The following is a 25,942-nucleotide window of genomic DNA, read 5'->3' as shown; positions in this document are numbered from 1 at the left end:
CGCGCCTGCGCCCGCACGCCCCGCGTCACCGGGCTCCCGCACACGCTGCGTGCTCGCGCCCGGTAGGTACGCAGCAGGCGGGGCTGGGCACGTGGCCGAGCGAGGCGCGCACCCGACACGCCGCGGCTACAGAGCGCGGGCAGCGTGGAGCGCGCGGCCGACACGCCACTTCAAGGGAACGCGCACAGCGTGCCGGGCGTGCCCGCGACTTTGGAGGGAGCGCGTACGGCATGGCCCTGGGCAGCAGCGGCGCCTGCGCACAGCGTTCCTCCCTGGCTGGAGCAAGGAGGCGCCGTGAAGCTGCTTCGCTCTTCGGCTCGGCATCAGCGGCGGCGGCGAGCGGGCGCGGAAAGGGGCGGGGCAACGAGGGGCGGGGCTTCCTTTCCTCTTCGCCAGGCTCCCCTCTTCAGCCCGACTGGCTGAGCCATGGGCTCCCTTAGGGGCTGCAGCCAATCAGCTTCGCGGGGTGGAAGCAGGCTGCCCGGCCACGGCACAGAGCGTGACGGGCAGCGGCGCAAGGCGGGGCCTTCTCCGCTCTCCCGCAGCGCCGGAGCCAGGTCCCGCCCCGCGGGTGGGCAGTGCCCAGCCGGGCCGGTCCAGGGGCGGAGGGGGAGAGGCTCTTCCCTCAGGCCTGTCCGCGGGCGGCTGTCCCCTCCCACCTGGCCGCCCCAGGCCCAGCCCCTCGCCCAGGCGCGTCCGTCAGCCGCCACAGGCGGGAGTGACTCCGCTGCGGCCGCTCTGCTGCGCGGTCAGCGCCGGCGGCTCGAGGCTGATGCCGTTACACGCGGAGGGCCTGGTTTGCCCTGCCAGCGATCCAAACGGGCACCGTTACATTTGGTTTCATGGTCGGTGACCACTGGACCATGCTCATCACAGCACCAAGAAAAGAAACCAAACCCCATGGCCAGCATCCCACTGTCATCTCACACATCGGTGGGTGACCCACGGGCCATGCAATTCATGCTGCCCTTCCCAGGGTGGCCGGGCTAGCGGCTAACACCACGACTAATCCTCACTAGTCGCTACTGTAGCTGAGCTGGAAGCAGGTGGTGCTGGGGTTTTGAGGGTTCAAATGCTCCTGCTCACTTGATAGGATGTTTAAAAAATACATACATAAAAGTTAATGTAAAGATCCCACAGTAATTACTGGAATGAATTTATATGCAACATTGTTTTCAGAAGCAAAGTTGGACGTTCTGTTAAAAAAAAAAAGTGGCTCCCTGTTTAGCGTTTCATTTTGGTGAATTGAGGCTGCCCCTTTATGAACAGGATTGGGTTCTATATTGGAGGTTGAAAGCAATGTGTAGGAGACAGTGCTTGTGTAAACTCCAAAAAGGATTTTAGAAAAATAAACTGAAGCCAAACACCAGACCGTACAGAAACCAAAAAGAAGAGCTTGAATCTAAAGGAACAGGCAGTACCATGACCCTCAACACCCGCTGCCTCATGAACCAGCAGTTGAGAGGAGTGGCAAAATTTAAAAGTTGCCTTTTGTTCACTTTTTTTAAAATTATAGGTAAGGTCATTCTGTTTGGGTCTTTCAGTTACCAAGTGAATAAGTTCGGGGGCCAATTACAGGCCAAGCCATGTATGTATTGGTTTGTCTATCTTATGAGCCCAGATAAACTTGGCAGGCAGTAGAAAAACAATTATTCCTCTGAAGTAGTTTCTCATACCTATTCATCTCTCCCCTGTATTGGGCTGAAACCTAAAAGGTCTCATTTTGTAGAGAATGGTAAATAGTGTGAATTACCATGGGTCAGTTTGACCAGTTCCTTATTTCTTATAAATTACCTCATCTGAGATATAGTACTTGTTCATAGATTATAAAATGCAAATGAAAAATTATCTTGTAGTTAATAATTTTGTGTCAAAGAAACCACAGTAATTGTCTTTTTCCTTTCTCAAGCTGTATTTTGTTATACACCTAGCTTATGTGCTCATTTGATTAAAATACTGTTTACTCTTACTGACAACACCTATTGTCTGTGGTGAATTAATAAATACTAATTGGTTAAGAATAAGCAACAGACCTGTTTTTAAGATTACTATCTGAGTTATAAAAATAATTTACTGGATAAGCACAACATTGAAATAGTGGGTTGTGGTACCTCATCACTAATCCAAGTGATAAGAATTAAGAGTTAGTCTAGAATAAATCAATCAAAACTGTTAAATTTAGGACCAAAACTGTAATTTGCTACTCAGTTCCTTCCTGCTTGTATCACAGTTTTCACATACCCCACCAAGTGTTTCATGTTCTCCATCAGCTGTCAGCCTTTTGTTTTCCCTGCTTACTGGTTCAGATTAAGTTTTTCATAACTTTCTAAAAGTAGGTGTGGTTGTACTGGCCTCCTTGCCAGCAGTCTGAGGCTTCATAAATATTCATATTGTGAACAGGCTTTGGTGACGGGTTGTTTTGCTGTTCACTTTTAAATAACGTATATAGTCATTTCATTACATATCATCTTTCTGCTGCACATTAATAGCAACGCAAATGACAATCATACAGAAGACAGAAAATTAAAGAGAACAAACCATAAGACTACATACAAAATTAGACAAAATACAGTTCTGTCTTCATATCACCATGCAGATATTGTTTGGAAGAAGCAACTACAAAGTGTAATGGGGCTATACTGCTTGTTCCAAACAACACGCATTAACTAACATACCCAGTAACACTAGCTCTGATTCCTGACAAGTTCCCAAAACACATTTTTCATCCAGACCCATGTCACAGCATGGATGCTGGCTGGTCAACCACAGTGGAAAGAAGCTGCTCTGCTGATATTTTCAACATTCTAATTCAAAGCATAAAAGATTCCACAAGACTGACAGTAGGTGCAGGACTAGTTCATGTATATCTTCCAGTCCTAGAACCCCTCTCCTGCCTGAAATCTCAATGTGGTTTCAGCTAGCTTGATGGGTTCCCTCTGAGTCCTTGGCATCATGCTCGCTAAACTACCTTTTAATAGAGATAGTGATTGCCACTAAAAAGGCTATCAGCCCAAATGTTAGGGGAGATGCAGGTACTTGTGGCAGACCCACCATACACTGTCTTCCACAGGACCTCAACAAGAATTTTTACCCAATGTGATCTCTGACTTCATCTAAACTAGATGACCCACCTTATCGGTGTTCTTTCCTAAAATCACATACCGAACAAGGGGAGGCTAGGCTTCATACCTTAGATGTACTCAGAACTCTCTCCACTTACCTTGATACAACCAAAACAGTCAGGGTCTCTCCTAGACTGTTTATTGCTTCTGCTATTGCAGATAGGGTTACGGGTCAAGCTACATCATCCCAAAGGCTTTCAAAATGGGTCTCTGATTGGATTACTATGTTATAAGCTCGCTGTAGGGCTAACTTAGCTGACATGAGTAGGCCCAAGTTAAGACAAGCCCAAACAAGTAATTGCTGACACCACTAGCTACTGTGAATATTTATAGTAAGTATGGGAAGAGAGAAATTAACACAACTAACTGTTGTAGGTGTGTTTATAGTAAACCAAATAGGCAGGAACACAATGAACTAATAAGTTTGCCTTAACTAATCTGCAAAGCGATTTGTCCTCATATAGAAGTATAGCTATAAGTAGCTAGGAAAGATGTGTATAAACTGTGTAGTGTGTGACATGAATTGGGATTATGGCTCATCCTGTACCTAAACTCCCAGCACCTTCGTCTGGCCAGCCTGGGCAAAGAGCTGTTAAGTGCCTAATGAAGTAACCTGAGTGATGAGCTGGATATGAACTGAGTTTTTTGGATCCTAGAGAACTGGATAAAGTCTTTTCCCAGAACTGGACCAGGTGTTCTGGATAAGCCACATGGAAAGGTCTCAGAGGGAATCCCAACACTAGCTAGTTTAGAAACCTACCCACCAAGTCAGGGCAGAGCCCATTTGACTAGGGCGCAGGCTGCATCTGTGGTTTCTTTGAAAGGTTTTCCACCTTTGAAATCTGCAGGGCACCTACTTGGGGATCAGTACATGCATTTACAAAACACTATTCCCTCATTGAGGCTTCCCAGTTGGATGCCCATTTTGGCAAAGCTGTCTTACAATCACTGGTTTTGTAGATTCTGAGCACCCACCTCCTCCACATCAAGTCACTGTTTGTTAGTCACCTAGAGTGGAATACATATGGAAGAAAAGATACCTACTCTATAATAAATGTGGTTCTTCAAGTTGCATTGTCAATATGTAATCCATCATCCAGCCTCCTTTCCCACTACTAAGGAGTCTGTTAACTCCTGGGTTCTGATTCTCCTTGGCAAAGGAACTGAGGGATGGCTGGTCCTACTTCACTCTGTATGCCCTTACGGGTGGGGAATGAGGGCAATCAAGGCACAGGTGTGGCTCCAACAGACACCACTGAGATCAGAAACTTTTGGCAGAGCACATGACAGCCAGGAAGGGAATACATATGGACAAGGTAAGATACTTATTTTTGAGAGACTTCTCTGCTTTTCACAAGAGTCACAGCATCACTGGCAACACATTACATAAATTTCTCTGAGCAAATCAACTGGGGCTTGCAAAGGGTGAAGATCCCAAAACGATGTGTCTCAGAGCAAAAACTTACCAAGCTGCCTGATGTGATTTAGGGAAATTTCCTCCCCTCCTATTCAAATGATCACGGTTCCATGGAATTGTGGTGGGGCTTTCTATTAAAGAGGGCTCCCTACACTTTTACACTGACAATCACCTACTTCTCCATCGAGCAGCCAAAGCAGCAAAGTGTCCTGTTGATTAACACAAATGAGATAAAGACTGCATTAAAGAATGCTTACGTTTGAATTTAAGATAGGGTCACACTGAGGTGCCAACCTTCCTTTGCACTCCCTCACCCCAGCATACTGAAGGACCCTTACTGGGCACTATATTTCTTCTGTACTTTATCATAAGTCTCCCTTTCCCATCCACAAATACCCAGGGTATAGGAGGGAGCCTGGGCTAAAGTTAACAGGATATTGGACATGGCAGTAGGTGCACATTTCAGTTGTGCATATGGATGTACACAAAACTGAGTACCAATTTTTGTTGTGTTAGTACAATGCCAAGTGTAATGGGGCCTAGTCCCTGACTGGGGCTCCAAGGCACCGCTGCAATACAAATAATTTTCAGCAGTAGTTGCCATATAAAAGCAGAGCTCTGGCATTCAAAATACCACCATGAAAGCCAAATTTTAAAATGCCTAGAAAGAAAAGGACTTACTTGTAATAACATGTATGCAATGATTGTGCGTGTGGCTATCAGGACAAAAAGGAAGGAACAGCATCACAGTACCTGAAACTTCAGAGTTACATTTTGTAGCAGGAGCATAGTATTTTGGTATAAGGTCTGACCATTTCATTATATCCTAGAGTGCTTGGGAAAAACTGTGATTAATGTAAGACACTCTCTTCATAAGATTTCAAGAGTGCTATTTCTGAAACAGAAACAGAGGGACAAGCATAGCAAATACTTGGGTTTGAGTAAGCAGCAAAGAATCAGTTGTAGAAATGACTGCATTAGACTGATTTGAGGCTGAATTCTGTATTTTAAAACTGGTAGAGGGATGGGTATCTATCCCCATGAGGGAAGAGTAGCTACCTTTGGCAACTTAGCCAGTGATCTAGTATAAAATTTTTCTCTGTCAGGTAAGTTGACTCACAAAGAGCAGAGCACCTTGTTCATTTAAACTCCTGGTTTAAGAAACTAACAACATGGATATTTTATATTAATCCACTGTAGCTGGATTTTATGTTCATATTTAGAATTGGAGGTGACATGCAGATTAAGAGGCAAAAGGAAGCAATTCACAGCTGTAAGGGATGAGGGCAGCAGGGGACCACACTAGACTACCAGTAGGAGAGAAGGTCAGGCTACCAGTAGGAAAGAAGTCACACCAGGCTTCCAGCAGGAAAGCGATATTCTGACAGCTATATTTGACATCATCATCCACATGGCAAACAAAGATCTAGCCATTACACTGGAGTCTGTGGCTGATACAAATAAAAATAAGGCAAGAATTTTAATCTCTTTAGAAGGCTTTAACTGTAGTGTTAAGAATCAAATATATTTCTCTTTTTGGTTCACACATAACTGTATCCTGTTTATTACTAAGGGAAATCTGCTCAGTCTGAATTCGTGATGCACACTTGCTATTAGAATATGGCCATTCATTCATTCCTTTAGATTAAGTACATGCTCCAGTTCCTCTTACAGAATGGCTAGTGACTTGCAATAAACTATTAACGTTAACTTTTCTTGCACTGTCACTAGTCAGGGTTGTTTCTTCCTTCTGTGCCATGATATCGTATGTGGCTGAAAAATGTTGGACAGCATTTTGCCCTTTGGGTAGTTGCAGCAAGACCTATGGTGTAATTTAAAAACTGCACCTAGAACTATGGACAGGTGCCTTATACACTGAAAAAGATAGACAGTCTAGATGAGAGAAAGAATGAGATCAAAGCAGCAAACCCTAGATCTGCCAGACAAGCCAAAGTGCCATGAAATGCAAACAACAGCTTTTGCAAAGACCAGCAAAAGCTCCTTCTAAAGGTCATGGAGATAGAAACCACAGCAATGAATCCACTCTCATCAGTAAATTCAAAACGTTGTCTCAAGAAAGAACTTGTTCCATCTATGGCCTTGATAATATCATGCTCTCTAATGGCTCTTATGAAATGAAACATGCGTACAAGCTTAAGGTACCTACATGAGGTTTAGTATCTGACAATGCTCAGATGTTTACAGCTATCAGAAGCCAAAGAAAGTTAGAAAAATGTTTATTTCAGGTATAAGAAATACAAAAACAATTAAATATGGTTCTGTCCAAGAACCAAAGATTCACACATGAAATCCTTGTGCATTCAGTCTATGGAGCAGGTAGAGGGATGGGTATCTATCCCCATGCTCTACCTCCTCCTAGTCTTTAAAACAAGAAACTGAACACTGATGATGGTTTTCCATCTCATTACACATGCAGATATTAGAGAGCCTAAGGACACGTGGCCTCTCCACACAAAAAAGTTGCAAATGTGCTGCAGTGAATGGCAGGGGTCAGACCTCAGAAGTCTTGCTCGATGTTCTCCTTGTTGGCCTCCCCATGCTGCTGTTTAATTTGTAAGATTTCGTTTTCTAGTTGCACAATCGTTCGCTCAATCTCATAGTTTTTACTGACCAGAGACACCCACCTGGAACAGAACATATAAAAACCCAAAATTTAAATACTAATTAAGACTGTTCAGAGCAATAACTGTTTCTATAATTAAAGCAAGGTAGCTGCGCCTTTGGATCAGTCCATTAGATACAAACAAGAAAGTAGTTCCTCAATATCTGATAAACTTCAGCCACTACATATTACCAACTTAAACAGACTAAGTGATGGAACGTTCATTCTCTTTACTTGATGTTAAACCACAATGTGCAAAACCTGACACATTCAGATTCCTGACAGTTAGAAAACTAAGAGTTTTAGAAATAAAGTAAGTTCTGTAGGTGATTTCAAATTGCTAATGTGTCCTCTGCCCTCCCTATTCAGTCACTGCTTCAAGCAGCCACACTTACCCAGTTAAACAACTATTACTTGCAGCTAGTGTTGTTCCCTGATAAAAGATGCACAAGGTGATGCCAATCCTGTGAAGACATCTAACTGGGTCACCAAAAGCCCGTCGGAGGCTATCCTCTCAGAGGGAGAAAAAAACCCATGCAGAATGTGTATTTGGGGGAAGAATTAGATTAAGAGAAGGAGATTTTAGACACTTACGTTGACTCCATCTCTCGTAACTTAGACCCAGCTGTGAGCTGCATGTTCTTTCGCTGCCAGTTGAGATCTTGAATGTTTTTCCTGGGAGAAAATGTTACTTGTTTAACCACACAATTGCATTCACTTTTTCTGCTCCCCTGGAAGTTTAACATTTGCTATTGTGCTTGAAATGCAACCCAGCTCCCTTACTCAGCTACTGGAAAGGATCCTGGATACCCAAATGCACAGCACCAGAAGCACGAAGCTCAGTCACAGACATGCATATAAACTAAACCTAAGTACCAAGTCTAAAGAGAAAGCGGACTGCGGACATAAAATTCTCTAAAATGAAACTCAAACATGCTACTAGGGCACGAAAAGCAAAGACGGTGTAAGTCCTGAGCTTAGAGTTCTGTTTTGTCCACTCTGAGAAAAATCAGGATCCTTAAACTAAACTGCACCATTCTCATGAAGCCACCAATGATACCTTTGGATGGAAGTGGCTCCAGCCAGAGGCTGGGAAGAGCTGGATACACAAAGACCATTTAGATTTTGTATTAAATAAAATTAGCACACTGATGAGGTTCTTGCTTTTGTCAGTCTTAATACCCAGACTGCATATCCAAGTTTGTTCTGGAACAAATGCCATATCAAAAAGCCCTATCACCCCTGCTTCCCACACTCACTGTATCTCAGAAACTAATCCTAAATTGCCCAAGAAAAGCAGGCAGTGGTGAGAAATGGCTTGCTAGGCAACTTCACCCTTCCCTCTGACAAGGATCCACACAGTGTTTCATGAGATTGTCACCTTCAGACTGGACTATTGTAATTTGCTGTATCTGAGTCTGAAGATATAATCAATGAAAAAGCTCCTGCTTGTACGGAATGTACCAGTCCATCTCAGCAGGATGAGCTGCCATGATCAGGTCACCCCTGTTCCCTACACCCTCCACTGGTGACCAATCTGCATTTGCTATCTATTCAAGGCTGTAGCCCTGATCAAAGCAATCAACAAGTCAAACCTCACACTAGCCACCACATAGATCTGCCAAGATTATTGAAATCCTCTGGACAAAAATAACTCCAAGCAGTTGTAACCCATTACCAGTAGCTGTTCTTCAAGGAGGATCCTACAACTGCTGGTTCCTGTTCTGAGTAGGGGTCCAGGCAGAAACAGTTTGTGTGGATTGGAAACAGGAGGAATTGTAGTAAGTTTGTCCAAAAATGGACTAATTCACCACCTGCTGCTTCAGCACAAAACCAAAAGAAATATGACCAGACCCTCTTCTCTACAACCCTGGCAGCAGCCTAGGGATGAGTGGAGGCCTTTCTATATCGGTTATTGGGGAATTCCCATTAGAGTTCCTTCCAAGTTTGAACACAAGGATGAGAAAGGGCAGCCCTTACCTCAATTTCTGTAGTTCTTTCTGAGCTTGTTCGATCATATGAACCAGGTGTCTAATAAGCAAAGATGAAAAGTGTAAAAACAGGAGAACACATTAAATTTATCAGCTCACTCAGAGCTATACAATCAACAGAGGGAAGCAAGGAAAAACAAAGACTGGTATGTCATTTATTTCTCCCAAATGACATAAGCAACATGATGGTCATACTCCCCACCCAGGCCAAGATGTCTGATATTTGCACCTCACCTTGAAGAGGCACACTGTATCTTATACAATAATTTTACAGTAACCCTGCATGATTTGGGTTGACCTGCTGGGGAACAATTAAACACTTAGGCCCTAAACTGAAAAATGCACCCCAAAATGCAACAGGCAAAATTACTGACAAGACTTTTTATTGATTTATAAGTGTGATGCTAAACTTTGAGCAAAAAGTCCCTTGGAAACCTGTATTTGAAAAGATAAGAATATGCTCAAATTGGTGCACATTATTCCCCACAATTTTCCTACTCAAATAAGAAAAATAAAGGTTAATGAATAATTTAGGACACATACATATTGAACTATGATATCCAAAGATGAAAAACTGCTGAATGTTAAAAAAAAGTTTACATTTTGTTAATGTTAATAGTTTATGACCATGTATAGAGAATGAGTTGGATAGACCAGTGTAATACTTATGCTAAGGCTCTGGCCTAGTCTTTCCTTGACATGAATCTTGCCAATTTCTCTCTTAGGAAGACTTGCTTAAATGATTGTTTACAGCTGACAGGACATTTTATTTTGTTCACAGAATGTATTGGGTTGGAGGACACAGACAAGAGAAAGGTAATCAGTGCAATAAAATACACAAAATGTCATGCCAGAAAGTCCCAGTACTGGGAAAAGCAGGAGTAAGGTGACACAAAGATAATGTGGACAACATAAGTTACATACATTGAAGTTTGTGCATGCGTATTGTACGTGTTATGTAAGACATGGTGCTTAATGTTGATTGGAAGAAAGCTAATGCATATGTGATGTGGAAAGTATAAAAAAAACACAAAGTGAACGAGGACTGAAGTTGGAGAGTATCTGTCCAGAGACTGAGATGACCATCATGAAGTGGAGAAGAGCGTCCTGGTATCCTGGACTCAGTAACTTGGGACCCTACCTGTTCCATTTTATCTGTTTGTTATTTGTCACATAAATATGATCAGAAACTATAAGTGACAATATTTGTACATTTTCAGATAGAATCAAAGACAAAGCCTGACTAAGCATAAATTTGGGTGGACTCATGCTTCAGTTTCCCACCTTACACTTCAGTTAAGGGCACAAACATCTACCAGGAATTCTCCAACCTCTTTCATTCTGTAGAACTCAGAGCTTCTCTCAGACATCTCTGTTAATGCCTCAATCCTGTCTCTGTCTAGGTTTTAACATACTCCATTCTGCAAACCACCCAGGAAGGGCTCCACAAATTAGCTTGAGAACCACTGAGGAAAGCAGATTCTGGCTGGTTCCCTTAATAGTCACTCAAGACAGATTTCACTGTAAGGTCTAAAACCCCGTCCCCCTCCTCCAATCTGCCCTCTAGTAAAACTAAACTTCTTCTGCAGAAAGGGAGGAGGAAGATATGGGGACCCTGAAAAGGTGGACGCAAAACCAGCACATGTTGCAGCTGTCTTCTGTTGGGCTCCCTGGGCCCCACTGCATTTGGAACAGTGAGAGAGCCTGGAATATGGGATATGACTGTTAGGCGCATGGCACAAGAGAGAGGGTTGTGGCAATAGCAGGGCTACGGCAGCAGGCTATGCAACCACTTCTGTGGTCTCAATAGGAAGGGTAGAGAGAGTTCCCGTCCACCATCATCAGCATACAGACTGATCATATGAACTCTACCATGGTTCCAGGATAGGTTCTGAAGTTGTGAGAGACATTTCAATAGAATTTGGTGATTATTCTGAAGAAGTTATATGGAAAACACCTGAAGAACTGAAAATTGACACCACTTTTGTCCAGTATTTTCAGAAGAAAAGAAGGGACTACTTACTCGTTATACACTTTCCAGGCATTGCAGCCATGCTGAGACATTAACTCCAGATTCTCAATCCGAACAGCCTGATGCTCCAGCTGAGCCATTGAGTTATTAACACATTCTTGCCATGCTGTGATATCATTCTTCTGACCAGAGGAGGGAGCAGGCAGCTCATACCTGAAATAAAGCCAATCAGAAAAATGTGTCTCAACTACAATTAAGGTCGTATCATTTAGACCTTCTAGAACCAGTTTTGCTCAGAGGCACAAACACTGACCAAGTGTCAAACCTAATGTAGAGAAAGCCATCAGCTCAGAACTAGTCATCAATACACTCCGTATGCAGGACAACTTTTATTTGCTCAATTATTATGATTTCAAATGTCTCTAGCTGAGAACTGCAGGCATGTCACTAAATACCTAATCTCTCTCTACTTCTTGTCAGTCTTCTTTGCTGAAATGAGATTTTGTAATTTTCTACAGCAACATTTCTCACTGAACAGACCCAGGCAGCTCTTAAAATCATAGGGTATGTCTACATTGCAATTAAACTCCCATGGCTGGCCATGTCATCTGACTCCCAGCGCCTCCTGCACGACACCAGGTGGGTGATACGGGCAGTGCCCCAGGGTGGCCTGCCAAAGGGGGCACCATGCGCACGGTTTGCCTGATTCCTACGCGACCTGCAGAGAGCCAGCTGGGCTGGCGGAGACAGCAGGCGGAGCAGCAGTGTCTGGATGTGGGGGACCCAAGCTGGAGGGGGGCAACTGGACAAAAAGCCGAGCCATGTGACTTCTCTAGAGCAGGGGTGCACGCCATGCCCATGGGGGCCAAGGGCACCAAAATGCAAGTTCACCCAGGGTGCCATTTTCCCTAAGGACAACCCTGTAGTCTCCACAAAACAGCTGTTCCTCGGGTGCAGGTGGCGCTGGGAGGGAGGGAGGAGTGGAAGAGGTGGGGTGGGGCCTTGGGTGAAGGGGTAGAGTTGGGGTGGGATCTCAGGCTCAGCAGGGTGTTCAGGGGTCCGCAAAAAATTTTAAATCAAAATGGGGGTACTCAGGTTGCTAAAGTTTGAGAATTGCTGCCCTGTATTATTACTACATTTGAAACAGGCTTTCTATAAAGCAAAAACTTCACATCATGATCATATTAGATGAAGATGGGAAGGGGATTCTAAGGCCTAGAAAAGTTAGCACATGCCTAGTTGTCTTTGGATCTTCATTACCTACTGTTTACCAGAGACTAGAGTCCAAAGAGTCATGCTCAGAACCAGCCATCAAGATAGAGAAAATAGAGGAAGGAGTCTTGTAGTCCATTTTTATTTAGTAAGAAACAATGCAATGTGTAGCTATTTGTCAAAATAAATGTAATGAATGAAATACAGCCTATTACTGCTAGAAGTAGCAGCTTCCCATTTCCAATTGTCAGTACATTTAACAGAGCTGGGCTGACCTATACAAGAGGAAAGGTTATCTGCTGAAACTTAAGGGTGGTCAGCCTATCGTGTGTCTCAGCTGGATGTCTCTCCACTCTGGCAATCCTGAGTTTTCAATAGAGAGAGGTTGAAGCTATTTGAACTTGCCAAGAAGTCTGAGGCTCCATGGCTGCATCATCTAAAAAAAGATGTGATTTTGGCTTCTCTATTCCTCCTGTTAGAAAACGTGACTATATGTTTTAAAGAAAAGTAGCCCTAATTAAAGCTGCAACATTTTCAACAAAACAAAGCATTATTAAAAGCAGCTGCACAAATAAGGACAGGTCTACACTTAAAATGCTGCTTTGGCGCAGCTGCACCGATACAGCTGTGCCGCCGCACTTAAGTGAAGACGCTCCTATGCCAATAGGAGAGTTTTTCCCCTAGTTAATCCATCTCCCCGAGAGGCAGTAGCTGTGTCAAGAGGAGAAACTCCCCCATTGACATAGCGCTGCCAACACAGGGGGTTAGGTAGGTATAACTATGTCGCTTAGTTTTACCAATATGGGTCTGTACTTAGACCTGGCCTAAGAATCGTGCACTACACAGCATCTGTCAGCAAGAGCAGGCCTGCCAGGGTCTGAAATGGTCCCATCCAGACCAGGCCTTGCCCACGTGGCTCATAGACGTCGCTCGTGCGGACTCTCACTCACCGTTTCATGCTGAGGAGCTCTATGGGCTGCCGAGCTGCCAGGCGCTCAAACTCATTCCGCATAATTTCCGTCTGTTGGTGCAGAACAGACAGTTACCCACAGCCAAGTAGGGGGAAGGAGAGACCCAGAGTGCTCCCACCCCCGAGGGCAGGAGAGGCTGGAGCCCTGCCATGCAGTGACTGATGGCAGCAGTTCTCTTTGCACCTCAGCCCCACAGTGAGGGTACAGCTGGCCTGTGCTGCAGCAGCCTCCTGGCAGGACCCTGTAACCAGGAGACTTCAAGGCCTGGCTCTGGCTGCCCACAGCACCTCCTTGTGTGTCCAGCCCTGGCTCACCTCAAAGGCACTGTAGTCAGGTGTGGGCAGGTAGCTGAGGTAATTCTTAGTGGGCCGGTAGCGTCGCGTCTCCTCCTCCACCAGGGCCGCAGCCTAGAGAGAGAGCAGAGCGGAGCAGGATCAGCGCACCGTAGGGTTACGTCCAGGTTGTCCTGGACACGACCCCTTTTGTGGTCCTCTGATCTCCGTCCGCGTGTATTTCTGACGTGTGAAGAAATGTCCGGGACTTTTCCTTGCAGATCAGAATGCGCCGTAGGCTTTCCTCCCCCAGGAGTGAGCAAGCTTTGGGCCCCCGTCATTTCTCTGTCCCCAAAGCTTTGCGCATTGGGCGGCTGTCCCCTGTTAGTTATGGCTCTGTGTCTCCACGCCCCGACTGGTCCCGCCCCTGCATCACAACTGCTGGATCCCGCCAGGCCAGGCCTGCCAGGTACACACACACCTCCCCTCCCCCCGGTACCCCCCCCCGTACCACATTCCCCCCACACACACACACACACCCCGTACACACCTCCCCCCCCTCCCCCTGGTACCACGTTCCCCCCCACACACACACCCCCGTACACACCTCCCCTCCCCCCGGTACCACGTTCCCCCCCCACACCCCCCCCCCGTACACACCTCCCCTCCCCCCGGTACCACGTTCCCCCCACACACACACCCCCCCGTACACACCTCCCCTCCCCCCGGTACCACGTTCCCCCCCACACACACCCCCGTACACACCTCCCCTCCCCCCGGTACCACGTTCCCCCCCCCACACACACCCCCGTACACACCCCCCCCCCCCCCGGTACCACATTCCCCCCCACACACACCCCCGTACACACCTCCCCTCCCCCCCCCCCGGTACCACATTCCCCCCCACATACACCCCCGTACACACCTCCCCTCCCCCCCCCGGTACCACATTTCCCCCCCCACACACACCCCCGTACACACCTCCCCTCCCCCCCCCCGGTACCACATTCCCCCCACACACACACCCCCGTACACACCTCCCCTCCCCCCCCCCGGTACCACATTCCCCCCCCACACACACCCCCGTACACACCTCCCCTCCCCCCCCCGTACCACATTCCCCCCCCCCACACACCCCCGTACACACCTCCCCTCCCCCCCCCGTACCACATTCCCCCCCCACACACACCCCCGTACACACCTCCCCCCCCCCCCCCCGTACCACATTCCCCCCCCACACACACACCCGTACACACCTCCCCTCCCCCCCCCCCGGTACCACATTCCCCCCACACACACACCCCCGTACACACCTCCCCTCCCCCCCCCCCGGTACCACATTCCCCCCACACACACACCCCCGTACACACCTCCCCTCCCCCCCACACACACACACCCCCGTACACACCTCCCCTCCCCCCCCCCCAGTACCACATTCCCCCCACACACACACCCCCGTACACACCTCCCCTCCCCCCCCCCCCCCGGTACCACATTCCCCCCACACACACACCCCGTACACACCTCCCCTCCCCCCCCGGTACCACCTCCCCCAGTCCACATTTCTCCAGGTCCCTCCCCTGTACCCCACGACACCGGCCGTGCACCCCAGGGGGCGGGGCCCAGCACTCACCGCCTCCCGTACGCCCGGCGCCTCGTAGCCCTGGTCGAAGTAGGGTAGCGCATCTACCGCTACCTCCCCGGCCACCAACCCCGGCCCCGGCCCCGGCCCCGACATGGCAGCAATGACCGCGCGCTCCGCTGCGCCTGCGCGGTGGCCCCCACACCACTGCCGTCAGCGCGCCTGCGCCAGCCCCTTGCCCTCGGTGCGCAGGCGCAGAGAGACGCGCTCCGAAGCTGCCCAATGCGCACGCGCAACCTGGAGCGCCTTATCCCGCCACTTTCCGGGCGGCCGCGTCACTCGCACGCGGTGTCTCCTCAGAGGCCGGGAGTTGAGGCGCCGCCGTCAGGGCAGGGGGGAGCGCTGCTGCCCCAGCCCTCCCATGCAGGGGCCGTTGCGGGCAGCAAGACAGGCCCCGTGCCCGTCGCCCCAGCGCTGGGGGGGAGGGGAGATGCACAAACGCTCTGGCGGTAGCCAGGCAGGAGCTGACGCTGGTTTGTCACCTCTCGGCCACAGCTTGGCGGGCAGGGTTACGCCAGGGACGAGGGAGCAGCGTAGGCAGCCGGGGGGAAAGGCTACAGCCCCACACCCAGAAGGGAGCCATGTTGGCAAAGTTCCTAAACGGAGATGGGTCCCTGCCTGCAGCCAGCCCCGGTCACTTTACCCACCCCCAGGGTGCTGCCTGAGGCTGAGGAAGGGCGAGCGACAAGCTGTAGGTGGCTGCAGACTCCATTTAGAACCAGCCTCCCTGCTGTAGCTCCTGCAGGCTGAACTTACCCTGGGCTAGCCCTTACCCACACAGCCACAGTAATCAGTTGCTGAGGGCTACAGAGAAACGAGTTAACCACAAAAGGCCATTGTTTTAATATGTTTCATGTACTCTGACATTCTGGAACTGAACACTTGATCTTAGATTTAATGAAGAATGAGCTTGTCAGATAACTAGTTCTGACCTAACCAAAAGATTTAAAAGAAAGATTAAAACAGAACTGGAAAAAGTGAGTTAACACAAATCTAAAGTTTCTTGTCAAAACAAACAGCATCCCAGCATGAGATGCGCTAAAGCCTCCCCTTCAGCTCTTAACTCTAGCTACCAGGCTTTATAGGGAATTCTACTATTCAGCCATGCACACCCCTAACTTCTCAGGTCTTGGCTGCTTGTTGAAGAGAAAAAGTATCTGGGGTACAGACAGCTGTTTTCAGATGTAGACAAACTTCTACTGAGGAACACAAGCTCATTCTGTTTATAATCCTGTAACAGGAGTTGATCTCTGCTGGGTCAAACTAGTGCATGAATTCCATGGGCCAAGTCCCTCCACCCAGGGCTAGTACTTTCTCTTAGCCCTTAAGTTAGAGCACCAGAGAAGACTTATCACTTCACTATTGGGAGTCACTGTATATTACACACACTCAGCATTCAGTCAGAGTCTGTTTCAGTTACATGTAAAGATCTGTTTATAGGATAAAACTCCATCAGAAACTATCCTCTAACTGCAGCCAGTGGCCCACAGAGGCCTAGAGAATGGTTTGATTAATTGGCTAAATACAATAGGGAAACATCATTAATTACTTTGAATAAATAACTAGCATAAATATATTAAATACAAACCCAGGCAGCTATTGTAAACTATGTTCAAACCATCATGGGACTGAATTGCCATCACCCACTGTATCTATATTCTTCCCCCACAACAGATTCTGAGGAACCCACATTTCTCAACAGCAGAGAACTAAGACAGGGTGAGGAAAGGAAGAAATCACATTTGTCCAACTTTTTAATTCCACAGTAAAGGCACAAAGCAGCTAGAGAGAGAAAGTTTAGAGGAAAAAAGGATTTGTTTTTAAAATCCTTTTTTAAAATATCTGGCTCAGCATCTGCATCCTTGAGCTACTTTTCCTGTCATTTGCACTGATTCAACATTAAACAGTTGATTTTAATGCCAACATTTAAAGAACTACTGTGGCTCCCTAGGTGAAGATGCCATTTTATCCCCAAAAAATTGCAGTTCTGTTTTGTGGAAGCAGTTAAGTGTATGTAATAAGGTAAAGGACAAGCATATTCCATGTGTCTGTGTGAAGGGTGAGGAGCACTGGGCAGTGTGAAATCAGAGTATAGGTCAACAAAAAATAAGCTGACATTTCCACTTGGTTTTCGAAAACGTAAAGCTTTGTGATAAACAGCTGGGATGTCCAAATTACATTGAATGAAGCTATTTCTGAGTTCAGATCAACCAACAAAGAATATGTAGGTGCTATCAAAACCATACACCATGCATATGGTAGTGCACTCGAAGGAGAGACGGCAAAAGGGAACCAAACAGCAGCCAGACCAATTCTTCCAACTCCTAAGGCAGCCCCGTGAACCCTCTCTGTGTGCCAGTATTCACACAGCATGACCAACAGCCCTGTCTCATGATTACATTAGCTTAGTCCTTAAATGCTGAATTGGTTTTAACCAAACAGAAAACTTCCTAAAGAACGGCTCATCAGGCCAAGCAGCAAAAGTATGGAGTCTGAAGCTTCACAAAGAAAAAAAGCTCCCCTTTAAAATTCCCCATCTGTGGGGATGAGGTGATTAGCGTCTCCAGCATCAAGTTCTCCACCTGTGTCCATTTCCAGTTTGCCTCTACAACACTCCAGTGAAACCAGGCACATGAAGTTGAAGGATTGTACTCAGTTTTTTGTTTCCGTTTTCTCCCAGTATTTGAGCTTTCCATGGACTGAGCTGCAGCTCAATCCGTACATCTGATACACAATTTGGACAAGGTGGCAGCATTTGTATACAAAACTCCTCTTTGTGTTCAAGTGATGAATACATCCCTCTTTCATCAGTGTTTCAGCACCTGTGTTTTCACTTCCTTTGAAGAAATTTCATTTTACTTCCTACAGAGAAAAGAAAAGACAAATTAGAATCTGAAGAGGCTCCAGAATCAGAAGTAAATTAAACAGAATGTCTTAAGTTTCAAAAGCATGTAAACCATCTTGGCCAACAGAATCATAGTTTGAGATGGAAATGACTTAAGGCTCTTTAGTTCATTCTCAGCCAATGCAGCATTGTTCCCAAATGCTTCATCTGGCCCTGTTTTACATGTCTTCAGGGATGGGGCTACCACCATTTATTTTAGCCCAAGATTTCTCAACATGCATGTTGAGAAGTACCAAGTGTTACTGGCAGGGGATAGATTTGTAAAGAAATGAGTTGCAGCTCATTTTGAGTATTCTGGGGAATTTGCAGCACCTGAGAAAAGTAAAAGACTATGCAAGGTAGAAAATGTGCTCCCCTTTTGGCCACATTCTACCTGCTCAGTGGACACCTTTATATGCAGGCTCAACAACTGACCTGGCCAAAAACAAAACCAAACATTTACCCAGACTGCGAAGAATTTTGTTCATCCCGCTTGGTTCAGTCTCCGGAATGGTCTCCAAATACTCCAAGGCACGGACCTCAAACAGGCCTAGGGAAGAAAAATATCATTTAGCCACTTGAGCTGCAATGTGCAAAGAAATGGAACAAGCTACACCATTGATAACAAAAAGCATAATCTATTAGAGCCCCATCTTGCAGGAACAAACTCCTGCTAAAGTAATGTACTTAGGGCCAAAAAGGAGATTCTGCTTTCCATTTGAGAAATATGTTGGCTTAGTAGAGATCATTTCTGTTTGAAAATGAGAAGGGTTAAAAGCTATCAGCACCTTTCAGAGCCCAGTAGCTCCTGCATTACACGGCCAAAGTGCCAAGAGGGCAGATGGCAAGCACAGAGCTTGGATACTTACTATGATTAGGATCCCTCAGTCTCTTCTGAACCAGCTTCTAAGGATTTTAAATCATACAGGAGAATCCTTTCAGGGTCACTTTGATATATACATTTCTCATTTTATACAAAAGTGACTTGTGCACCAGAACATTAAGAGGAAGCAGCTGGAATTGCAGGTCTCACCTTTGACCCCACTCTTACGGAGTTCCCGATCCTGTATGAATCCTGCAAACATCTGCGTTTCCATGAACAGGTCCAGGAAATGGCGCACATTGCGGGAGGTGTGGGACTTTCGGAATGGCTCTCGCTGGAACACCCGCTCTCCTTTATCTGTGACGTTCATGTGCAAGGAGTAATGTCCCACAATCTCCACAAAGAACTGTACAAAGGCCTCAGAGACCAGGGAGTTCAGAGTTACATCACCTACCAGAAGGACACAAAAGTCATTATTTCACACTGCAGTAGTCTCCTGGGAGAATATCTCCTTCACTCTTCCTAAAAGCTCATCAGAGTAACAGCCATCCTTCTGGCTCAATAGGGCTAGAAGGGTCACCACCATTATAATGGGTGGTAACATATAGGAATTGCACCAGACACACAAATTGGTATCAGAACTTAATTTGAGTGATTGCTTAGTACAGACCTGCTGATGAATTTGCCTGGAATGATTCACTGCTTTGCAAAGCACTTTTGAGATAAGCGAGTTTAAAAGCTACTGTATAAAACTCTGATTCTGCATATAATGTGTCAGACTACACTCTGAAGTACAGCAACTCTCTCATTTGTGTTTAATGAAGAGGACCTATTGACGTGCCTTGAGTAAAAAGGGTTACACAAACCCAGAACTACCACCAAGAGAACAAGCGCTGTCTCACGTGGATCAGGCAAATCTAGGGCACTGCATTTCTCATTCTGCCTTTTTATAATCCACCCAAATGGAAAAGCTTCTCTCAGTGAGATCACATGGAAATAACTTGTTAGCATGTGGCCCCAGCCACTTTCCAACATTTATCTCTAATTTGCATGTTCTCTCATCTAGGCCAGAGCAAATCTCCCAGGCTTCCATATAGTGCAAACACTTTGATACAATCACCTTGTGCGTAAATCTGCTCCTGGGACAAAATTTCATTTCGTTCCTCCAAAATCTGTCCAAGCGCAGCCTGGAGTTTATGAGGTAGGATCTCATCCTCGTCTGATACCTAAACAAAGAGAGATGGCTCTTATGGCACATGTATTACATCTCACATCATCAATACACAGGCTGCCCACGTCGAACAGAGAAAGGGATTCTGGTGATATGCTAGTTTAAGTGATCATATCGGAGTTACTCTATGGAATGGTGTCCACATGCACTGACAGCATAGAATGTGCCCCTTGTGGCCACAGAAATGAAAACATGACAAGCAAATATAAACATTTAAACCAGATACTTAAAGCAGCTAAATTCAAATTCCCATATTACAAATACTCTATACAAAACAAGACTTTCATGTCTGACACACCCAGTATGCAGACCAAACTCTGAACATGCCCATGATAAAACACCAAACAAAATTTATTGTGGAGAAAGAGCAAATTACAACGTCAGTCTTGGTGAGGCACTAATCCTTTAATACCTGTGTCTATCAGACTCCATGTGCTGGCTGCAATGCAAAGTAGAACAGTGAGTCAAAGAGAATTCTCAACTGGGAAAAAGGCAATAAGATCATATCAGTACCACAACGGAAATGGAACTGTTTCAGCAAGGACATTTATAGTCTCTGTAGGACTTTATAAGACTAAGCCAAAGAAAAAATGTCCAATATTGTCCTGTGAACCAAGTATAACGGAGATCAGGAAAGTCATTTAAACCTCTTCCTCAGTTTCCCCTTCTGTTGGGGATAATACAGAGTTGCCTCCCGGGGTGTCAAAATGCTTAGCTAAATTAGTATGGCACTAAAGTGTGAAGTGCTAGTGAAGTGATATTATTTGAAAAGGAACTATAAGTAGAATATTAAATCATCCAGCATTCTAAAATTAACAAAACAGCTCAGAGAATTCACTATGACCACTAGCCCCAAACATAATGCTTTATTTCTACTTAGGGAATTGTTACACACACACACTAAACAATACTCTAAAATGTATATATAGCAACTCTCATTTGAGGATCTCAAAGCATTTTTCAAACGAGAGAATATTTGAGACTAGCATAAAATCCCAAGTGAGCAGTGGTGTTTTTTCAAAAAACCCAAATCTTGGAAACAAACTGATTAGACAATAAGAATAGAAACCTTGTGGAGAACAAATGCCCAGAATAGAAGGGAGGCCAAAACACAGGCAGGAAAATTGTGCTGTTGGGAAACAATTACATATCTAGGCCCTAAATGGAATAAAGCCCCTCAAAATGCAATTGGCAAAATTACTGACAAGGCTTTTTAATGACTTTAAAGTGTAATGCTAAACTATGAGAAAAAAGTCCCCTAAAAACTCATGTTTGGAAAAGATAAGAATATATTGATATTAAGATCATGTTGTTCCCCATAACTTTCCTACTCAAGTAAAAAATAAAGGTTATGTTAATGAATAATTTAGGATGATTCATATATACTTAATTGTAAAATTAAACTATGAAGAAAATTGCTGAATGGTAGAAAATAAAGGGTTACATTTTGTTAGTTTAATGTTGATGTACTGTTAATGATTTATAACAGAATGGAAAACAAAACAAATTATGAAAGTTTGGGTAAATGTGTAACTGGCTATATATAATTTTAAATAGTGTTGATTGAAGGAAAGCTAATGAAAATGTAATGTGTAAAGATATAAGAAACCAAGTGAACGAAGGCTCAAACTGGAGAACACCAGTCCAGAAATTGAGATGACCATCATGAAGTGTAGAAGAGCTTCCTGGTACCCTGGAACTCAGTAGCTGGACTCCTACGTGTTCCGTCTTTTCTGTTGACTATCTGTTTTTTATACATACATGTGATCAAAAATTAGAACTGACAGTATTCTGTTTGAAAATGTATAAAGGGAAAAACTGATTAAGCCTAAATTGGGTGGACTCATGCCTCTGTTTCCAACCATCTTATTCCACATCAGAATCTCAGCTGCCTTACCTTGAACAGAAGACCAGAGTGAGGTTAAAGCAACACAGAAGCCTAGTTTTCTTCCTCCACATAGAGGAAGCACTTACAGATATCTGGGCCAGCCTTAAGCTTAAGCCAAGTAAGTAGTACCTTGATTCTTGAGGGTTATGTGTCCCATGCAAACTCTGGAACTTGCAGGCCAGTACCATCTCCCTCTAACAGAGGATCAGAAGAAAGGCACCACTTTGTCCTGTCCTTGGAGCCCTGCAGATCTAGGTCTGTTTGGGCTGGTACTTAGTTGGGTTTCTTGCACATATTTATCCTGTGATGCCCTATGGAGTGACCCTTTGCCCTACATGCTGGGCAGCCATCGGTCATTGGAAAGGTTATTTTACTCACCTGTTGCAGAAAGTTGTCAGCACAAAGATCAACAATCAGTACCTGGGGAAAGAGGAGCAGACATTAACCATTATTATGCCTAGCTCAACTATGCAGCTATAGAGAGAAAAGCACCAGTCACAGCACCACGCAAGCCACACATTTTACACAAACGTATCCAGTCTTTCAAAACAGTGAAAATTATGGAATTTAGGGCATGGCTACGCTGGAAACTTCAAAGTGCTGTCGCGGGACCGCTCCCGCAGCAGCGCTTTGAAGTGTGAGCGTGGTTGCGCACGAGCACTGGGAGAGAGCTTTCCCAGCGCTCCTGGTAATCCACCTCCACGAGGGGATTAGCTCCCAGCGCTCGGAGCCTATCTACACTAGCGCTTTAAAGTGCTCAGACTTGCTGCACTCAGGGGGGTGATTTTTCACACCCCTGAGCCAGCAAGTTCGAGTGCTATAAAATGTAAGTGTAGACAAGCCCTTAGAAAATAAAAGCCTGCAGAACATCAATTAAGTCACCTACAGATTCTGTGTGCACCATATTAAGGGAGAATTTAGTATGTTCGCAAAATAAAACAAGCCACAGAATTCCTCCCACATGGTTGGCAGGCCAGCAGCATCTGAACTACCCCTTGCATTTCCTCTGTAACATCCCCAAGTCTCACCTCTTCTATGGGCAGGTCCTGGAGCTGCGGCAAGGAGCAAGAAAGAATGCCAATAAGGAATGGGGTTGGAGAGCAGACAATATCTATCATGGATGCTGGCAGAACAGGAATGTAGGTGTGTTGCCAGGTGAAAGGGTAAAGTGTTGCTACCACAGCATGGCCACATTTAGACAAGGTGCTAGAGGGAGAGAAGAAATACAATAAATTGTCAGCACATTAAATAGTCAGATCCCAGCTACAGAGTTAAGTGACAAGTGCCCAGTACTCAGGGAAAATGTAATTCACACACACCAGGACTGAGAAGGAGCCCAAGGTCTCCATTTACATAGTCACTTATTCACATCCTGCTCTTCAAAGGGAGCTGGGGAACAGAAGCAGCATACACAGCTGTCAGATAAAGTCTGTCTTGCTAGGTCACATACTAAATGCTCCCTTGTCTCCTTTTGAAGTGCACCATTTAGACTCAACTTCTGATCCAGCTTTTAACAGATTTGCAGTTAAAACTCAGGTTAAATTTTCATGTGAAGAATGAAAACAGTCTTGACTGACTGTCCATATGCATGGGGCCCAGGGCAGCCTGAAGATCCTACATCCACATGCCTAGAGTCTTGGGCAACTTGTGCACTGTTAAGCTCTTAGCACACACAGGGCCCCAAGCAGCTCCTAAAAGGCAACTGTTTGAAAGAAATATAAAACATTAATTTGTTCAGGAAAAAAGGCACAGAAGCAGAAGGAAACATGAAACTTCTTAAAGCAAGATGTGTTTGACTCATTTCTCACCTCAGATTGTCCGCAACAAAGATCACCCTCCTTTCCAGCAGGAGAGAGGCACACACCCGGATCAGATGGCAGACACTAAGGCACTTAAACAAGCGCTCGAAATCCACATGTTCCAGCCGGGAATCCAACGGACGGCAGAGTTCAATGACCTGAAAGCAGAGCAGAGATGCAAGGAGTCACAGAGATGCACAGTGAGACTGCAAAGCAGAGACAGACCTGGGGATCTGGAAATGTGTCTGAAAACGAAACAATGGATGCTCTACAAAAAGTGGGATGCAAAGGCTCACGAGTGTCATATGCGCTGTCTCACTCTTGGAGAGTGGCGTGAGGTACTGAACTCACCCCTTCTCTATAAGTCTCAAGATTCATTTCTATTGTAGTTTACATTCTTGGCAGCAAAGTTGTCTCCAGTGACTTGTGTGGAGACTTTAGGAAACAATCCTCACGCTGAGAAATCTACAGCCAGCACTGCACAACAGCAAACTGGTCAAGCACCACTATACCAGACACACACAGTCACCTTATATAGACAGCAACCCACATCCGCAACCAAGTCCTGATTTCACAGTTACCTCATTTCCTGCTCCTGGCAGGAAGCTCTTCACAGTGATTGTGCGTCCGGGAGCAGGGAAAGGGGCCTCCATGACACTGCGCATGAATGGGTGCACCAAGGCTGGGGACATCTCTCGCCTCTTCTCGACCTCATCCAGAATCTGCAAGAAAAATCTCCGGTTGTTGTATTGTCATTGCAGCACAAGACAGAACTAGGGGTGAAATATCTCTAGATGCGTGACCACAAACTGCAGCTCCAATAATCAGGGCTCTAATCCAGATTTACACCTTGACTCGCACCTTGGGGAGGGCTCCTGCACAGATGTGTCACATAGGGACATCAAAATGCAAGCAGAGAGTGGACAATGTTAAAAAATCAGCTGGTGATACCATTAACAGAAGCAAGGAAATGGCTCTGTGGGCCCCACATGGTCAATAAATCTTATTACATTGCTGAGAACTCCCATCATAGGTGGGACATGCCCACTTCAGGAATAAAACTGCTGTTGGAATTTAATGGGCTGATTTCCAGCAGTGTCAAATACTGACTTCACTGACTCCCACTGACTTCAGTTTTGAGACATCCCTTTTACCCCCCTTCAGAATCTCCTCAGAATATCAGATTCCTCCCAGACAGGCATATAGTGGTCACAGATATTTAGTTACAGAGCTGTGAAACCAACCAGAATAGAATCACTGACATGGAGGCTAACTGGTATTTGCACACCCCATGGGCATGTAAGTAGGAATGAAGAGATGACATGAAGAGAGGAGACACGAAGGCTTCGCATCAGGAACCCTTTCCCGAGTGTGAAGTGGATTTGGCTGTGGAATGGTCTCCCAAGTGCTGGAGTCATTTAAACTGGGCTAGACAAAGCACTTGGGTAACATGCAGCAGGGAAACAACCTGCCCACGGTCAAGGTTACTATTGTCAGATGCGGCAATGCTATTAGAGGCTGCACTGCAGCAGCTCAGCTGTTTCCTGGAGCTCTCAGTCGGAAAGGCATTCTGAGAGGCACAGGCTGGACTGATGCAGCAGGTTGTAGCGCGTGGGGTAGGCTTCTCACTCACCTTGGAGAAGAGGTTGAAGCAGCCCAGGCGGCTCACCATGCAGTACACCTCTGGGAGCCGCTTCCCTTTCCCTTCTGGCTACAAGGCAAGGGGAACGCAGAGAGTTACACCTGGAGCAGAGCAAGGGAAGCAAGGCAACGAATGCTCATGCCAGCCTTGAGGGATATTGAAGCCTCCCAATGTATTCAGCCCATGTGACTGGACTCCACACCGAGCGCTTTCCGCTACAAATCCCTCTGCACTCAGTTAGAAACTCAAGGGGAGTAATGAGTCCCAAAAACTGGCTCTTGCACACACCACCCCCATTCATTCTAGGCATTGTGTGCCATGGGGTACTGACAACACCACGCACCTTCCCTCTGCACTGCTGCTCTACTCTGAGAGGGCTGGTAACCCCGGAACCCACATTAAGAGCAATGCGGTTCATACCTAGCCAACAAGCTGCTGCTGATCCAGGTCCTA

General features: G+C 45.9%; 2 protein-coding genes across 7 annotated transcripts in view; both read right to left on the bottom strand.

Annotated features, from left to right (window-relative positions):
* Nucleotides 1–6,760: 6,760 nt before the first annotated feature.
* On the bottom strand, nt 6,761–15,381 carry BCAS2 (BCAS2 pre-mRNA processing factor). Its single transcript, XM_037885396.2, has 7 exons — nt 15,214–15,381; nt 13,623–13,715; nt 13,288–13,358; nt 11,177–11,338; nt 9,143–9,193; nt 7,757–7,837; nt 6,761–7,184 (listed from the first exon to the last, which is right to left on the bottom strand). Exons 1-7 carry the CDS (start codon nt 15,316–15,318, stop codon nt 7,058–7,060), a joined length of 690 nt encoding a protein of 229 aa, XP_037741324.1. The 5' UTR covers nt 15,319–15,381; the 3' UTR covers nt 6,761–7,057.
* A 1,251-nt stretch (nt 15,382–16,632) lies between these two features.
* DENND2C (DENN domain containing 2C) overlaps nt 16,633–25,942 on the bottom strand; it is a 46,303-nt gene continuing 36,993 nt past the window's right edge. For 5 of the 6 annotated variants that reach the window (XM_027822048.3, XM_027822051.3, XM_037885393.2 and 2 more), the window contains 9 exons: nt 25,481–25,558; nt 24,429–24,569; nt 23,857–24,005; nt 23,077–23,254; nt 22,427–22,468; nt 20,050–20,155; nt 19,140–19,379; nt 18,570–18,656; nt 16,633–18,084 (listed from right to left, as the gene is read on the bottom strand). In XM_027822048.3, coding sequence (XP_027677849.2) covers nt 18,053–18,084; nt 18,570–18,656; nt 19,140–19,379; nt 20,050–20,155; nt 22,427–22,468; nt 23,077–23,254; nt 23,857–24,005; nt 24,429–24,569; nt 25,481–25,558 — 1,053 coding nt within the window. In that variant the 3' untranslated portion in view covers nt 16,633–18,052. Of the gene's footprint in view, nt 18,085–18,569; nt 18,657–18,975; nt 19,013–19,139; nt 19,380–20,049; nt 20,156–22,426; nt 22,469–23,076; nt 23,255–23,856; nt 24,006–24,428; nt 24,570–25,480; nt 25,559–25,942 lie in introns of all 6 variants that reach the window. The other variant, XR_005223316.2, reaches the window with a different exon arrangement.

The sequence above is a fragment of the Chelonia mydas genome, chromosome 21 (assembly GCF_015237465.2).
Source record: "Chelonia mydas isolate rCheMyd1 chromosome 21, rCheMyd1.pri.v2, whole genome shotgun sequence".
NCBI lineage: Eukaryota > Metazoa > Chordata > Testudines > Cheloniidae > Chelonia > Chelonia mydas.
This window is presented reverse-complemented; position numbering and strand designations above follow the sequence as displayed.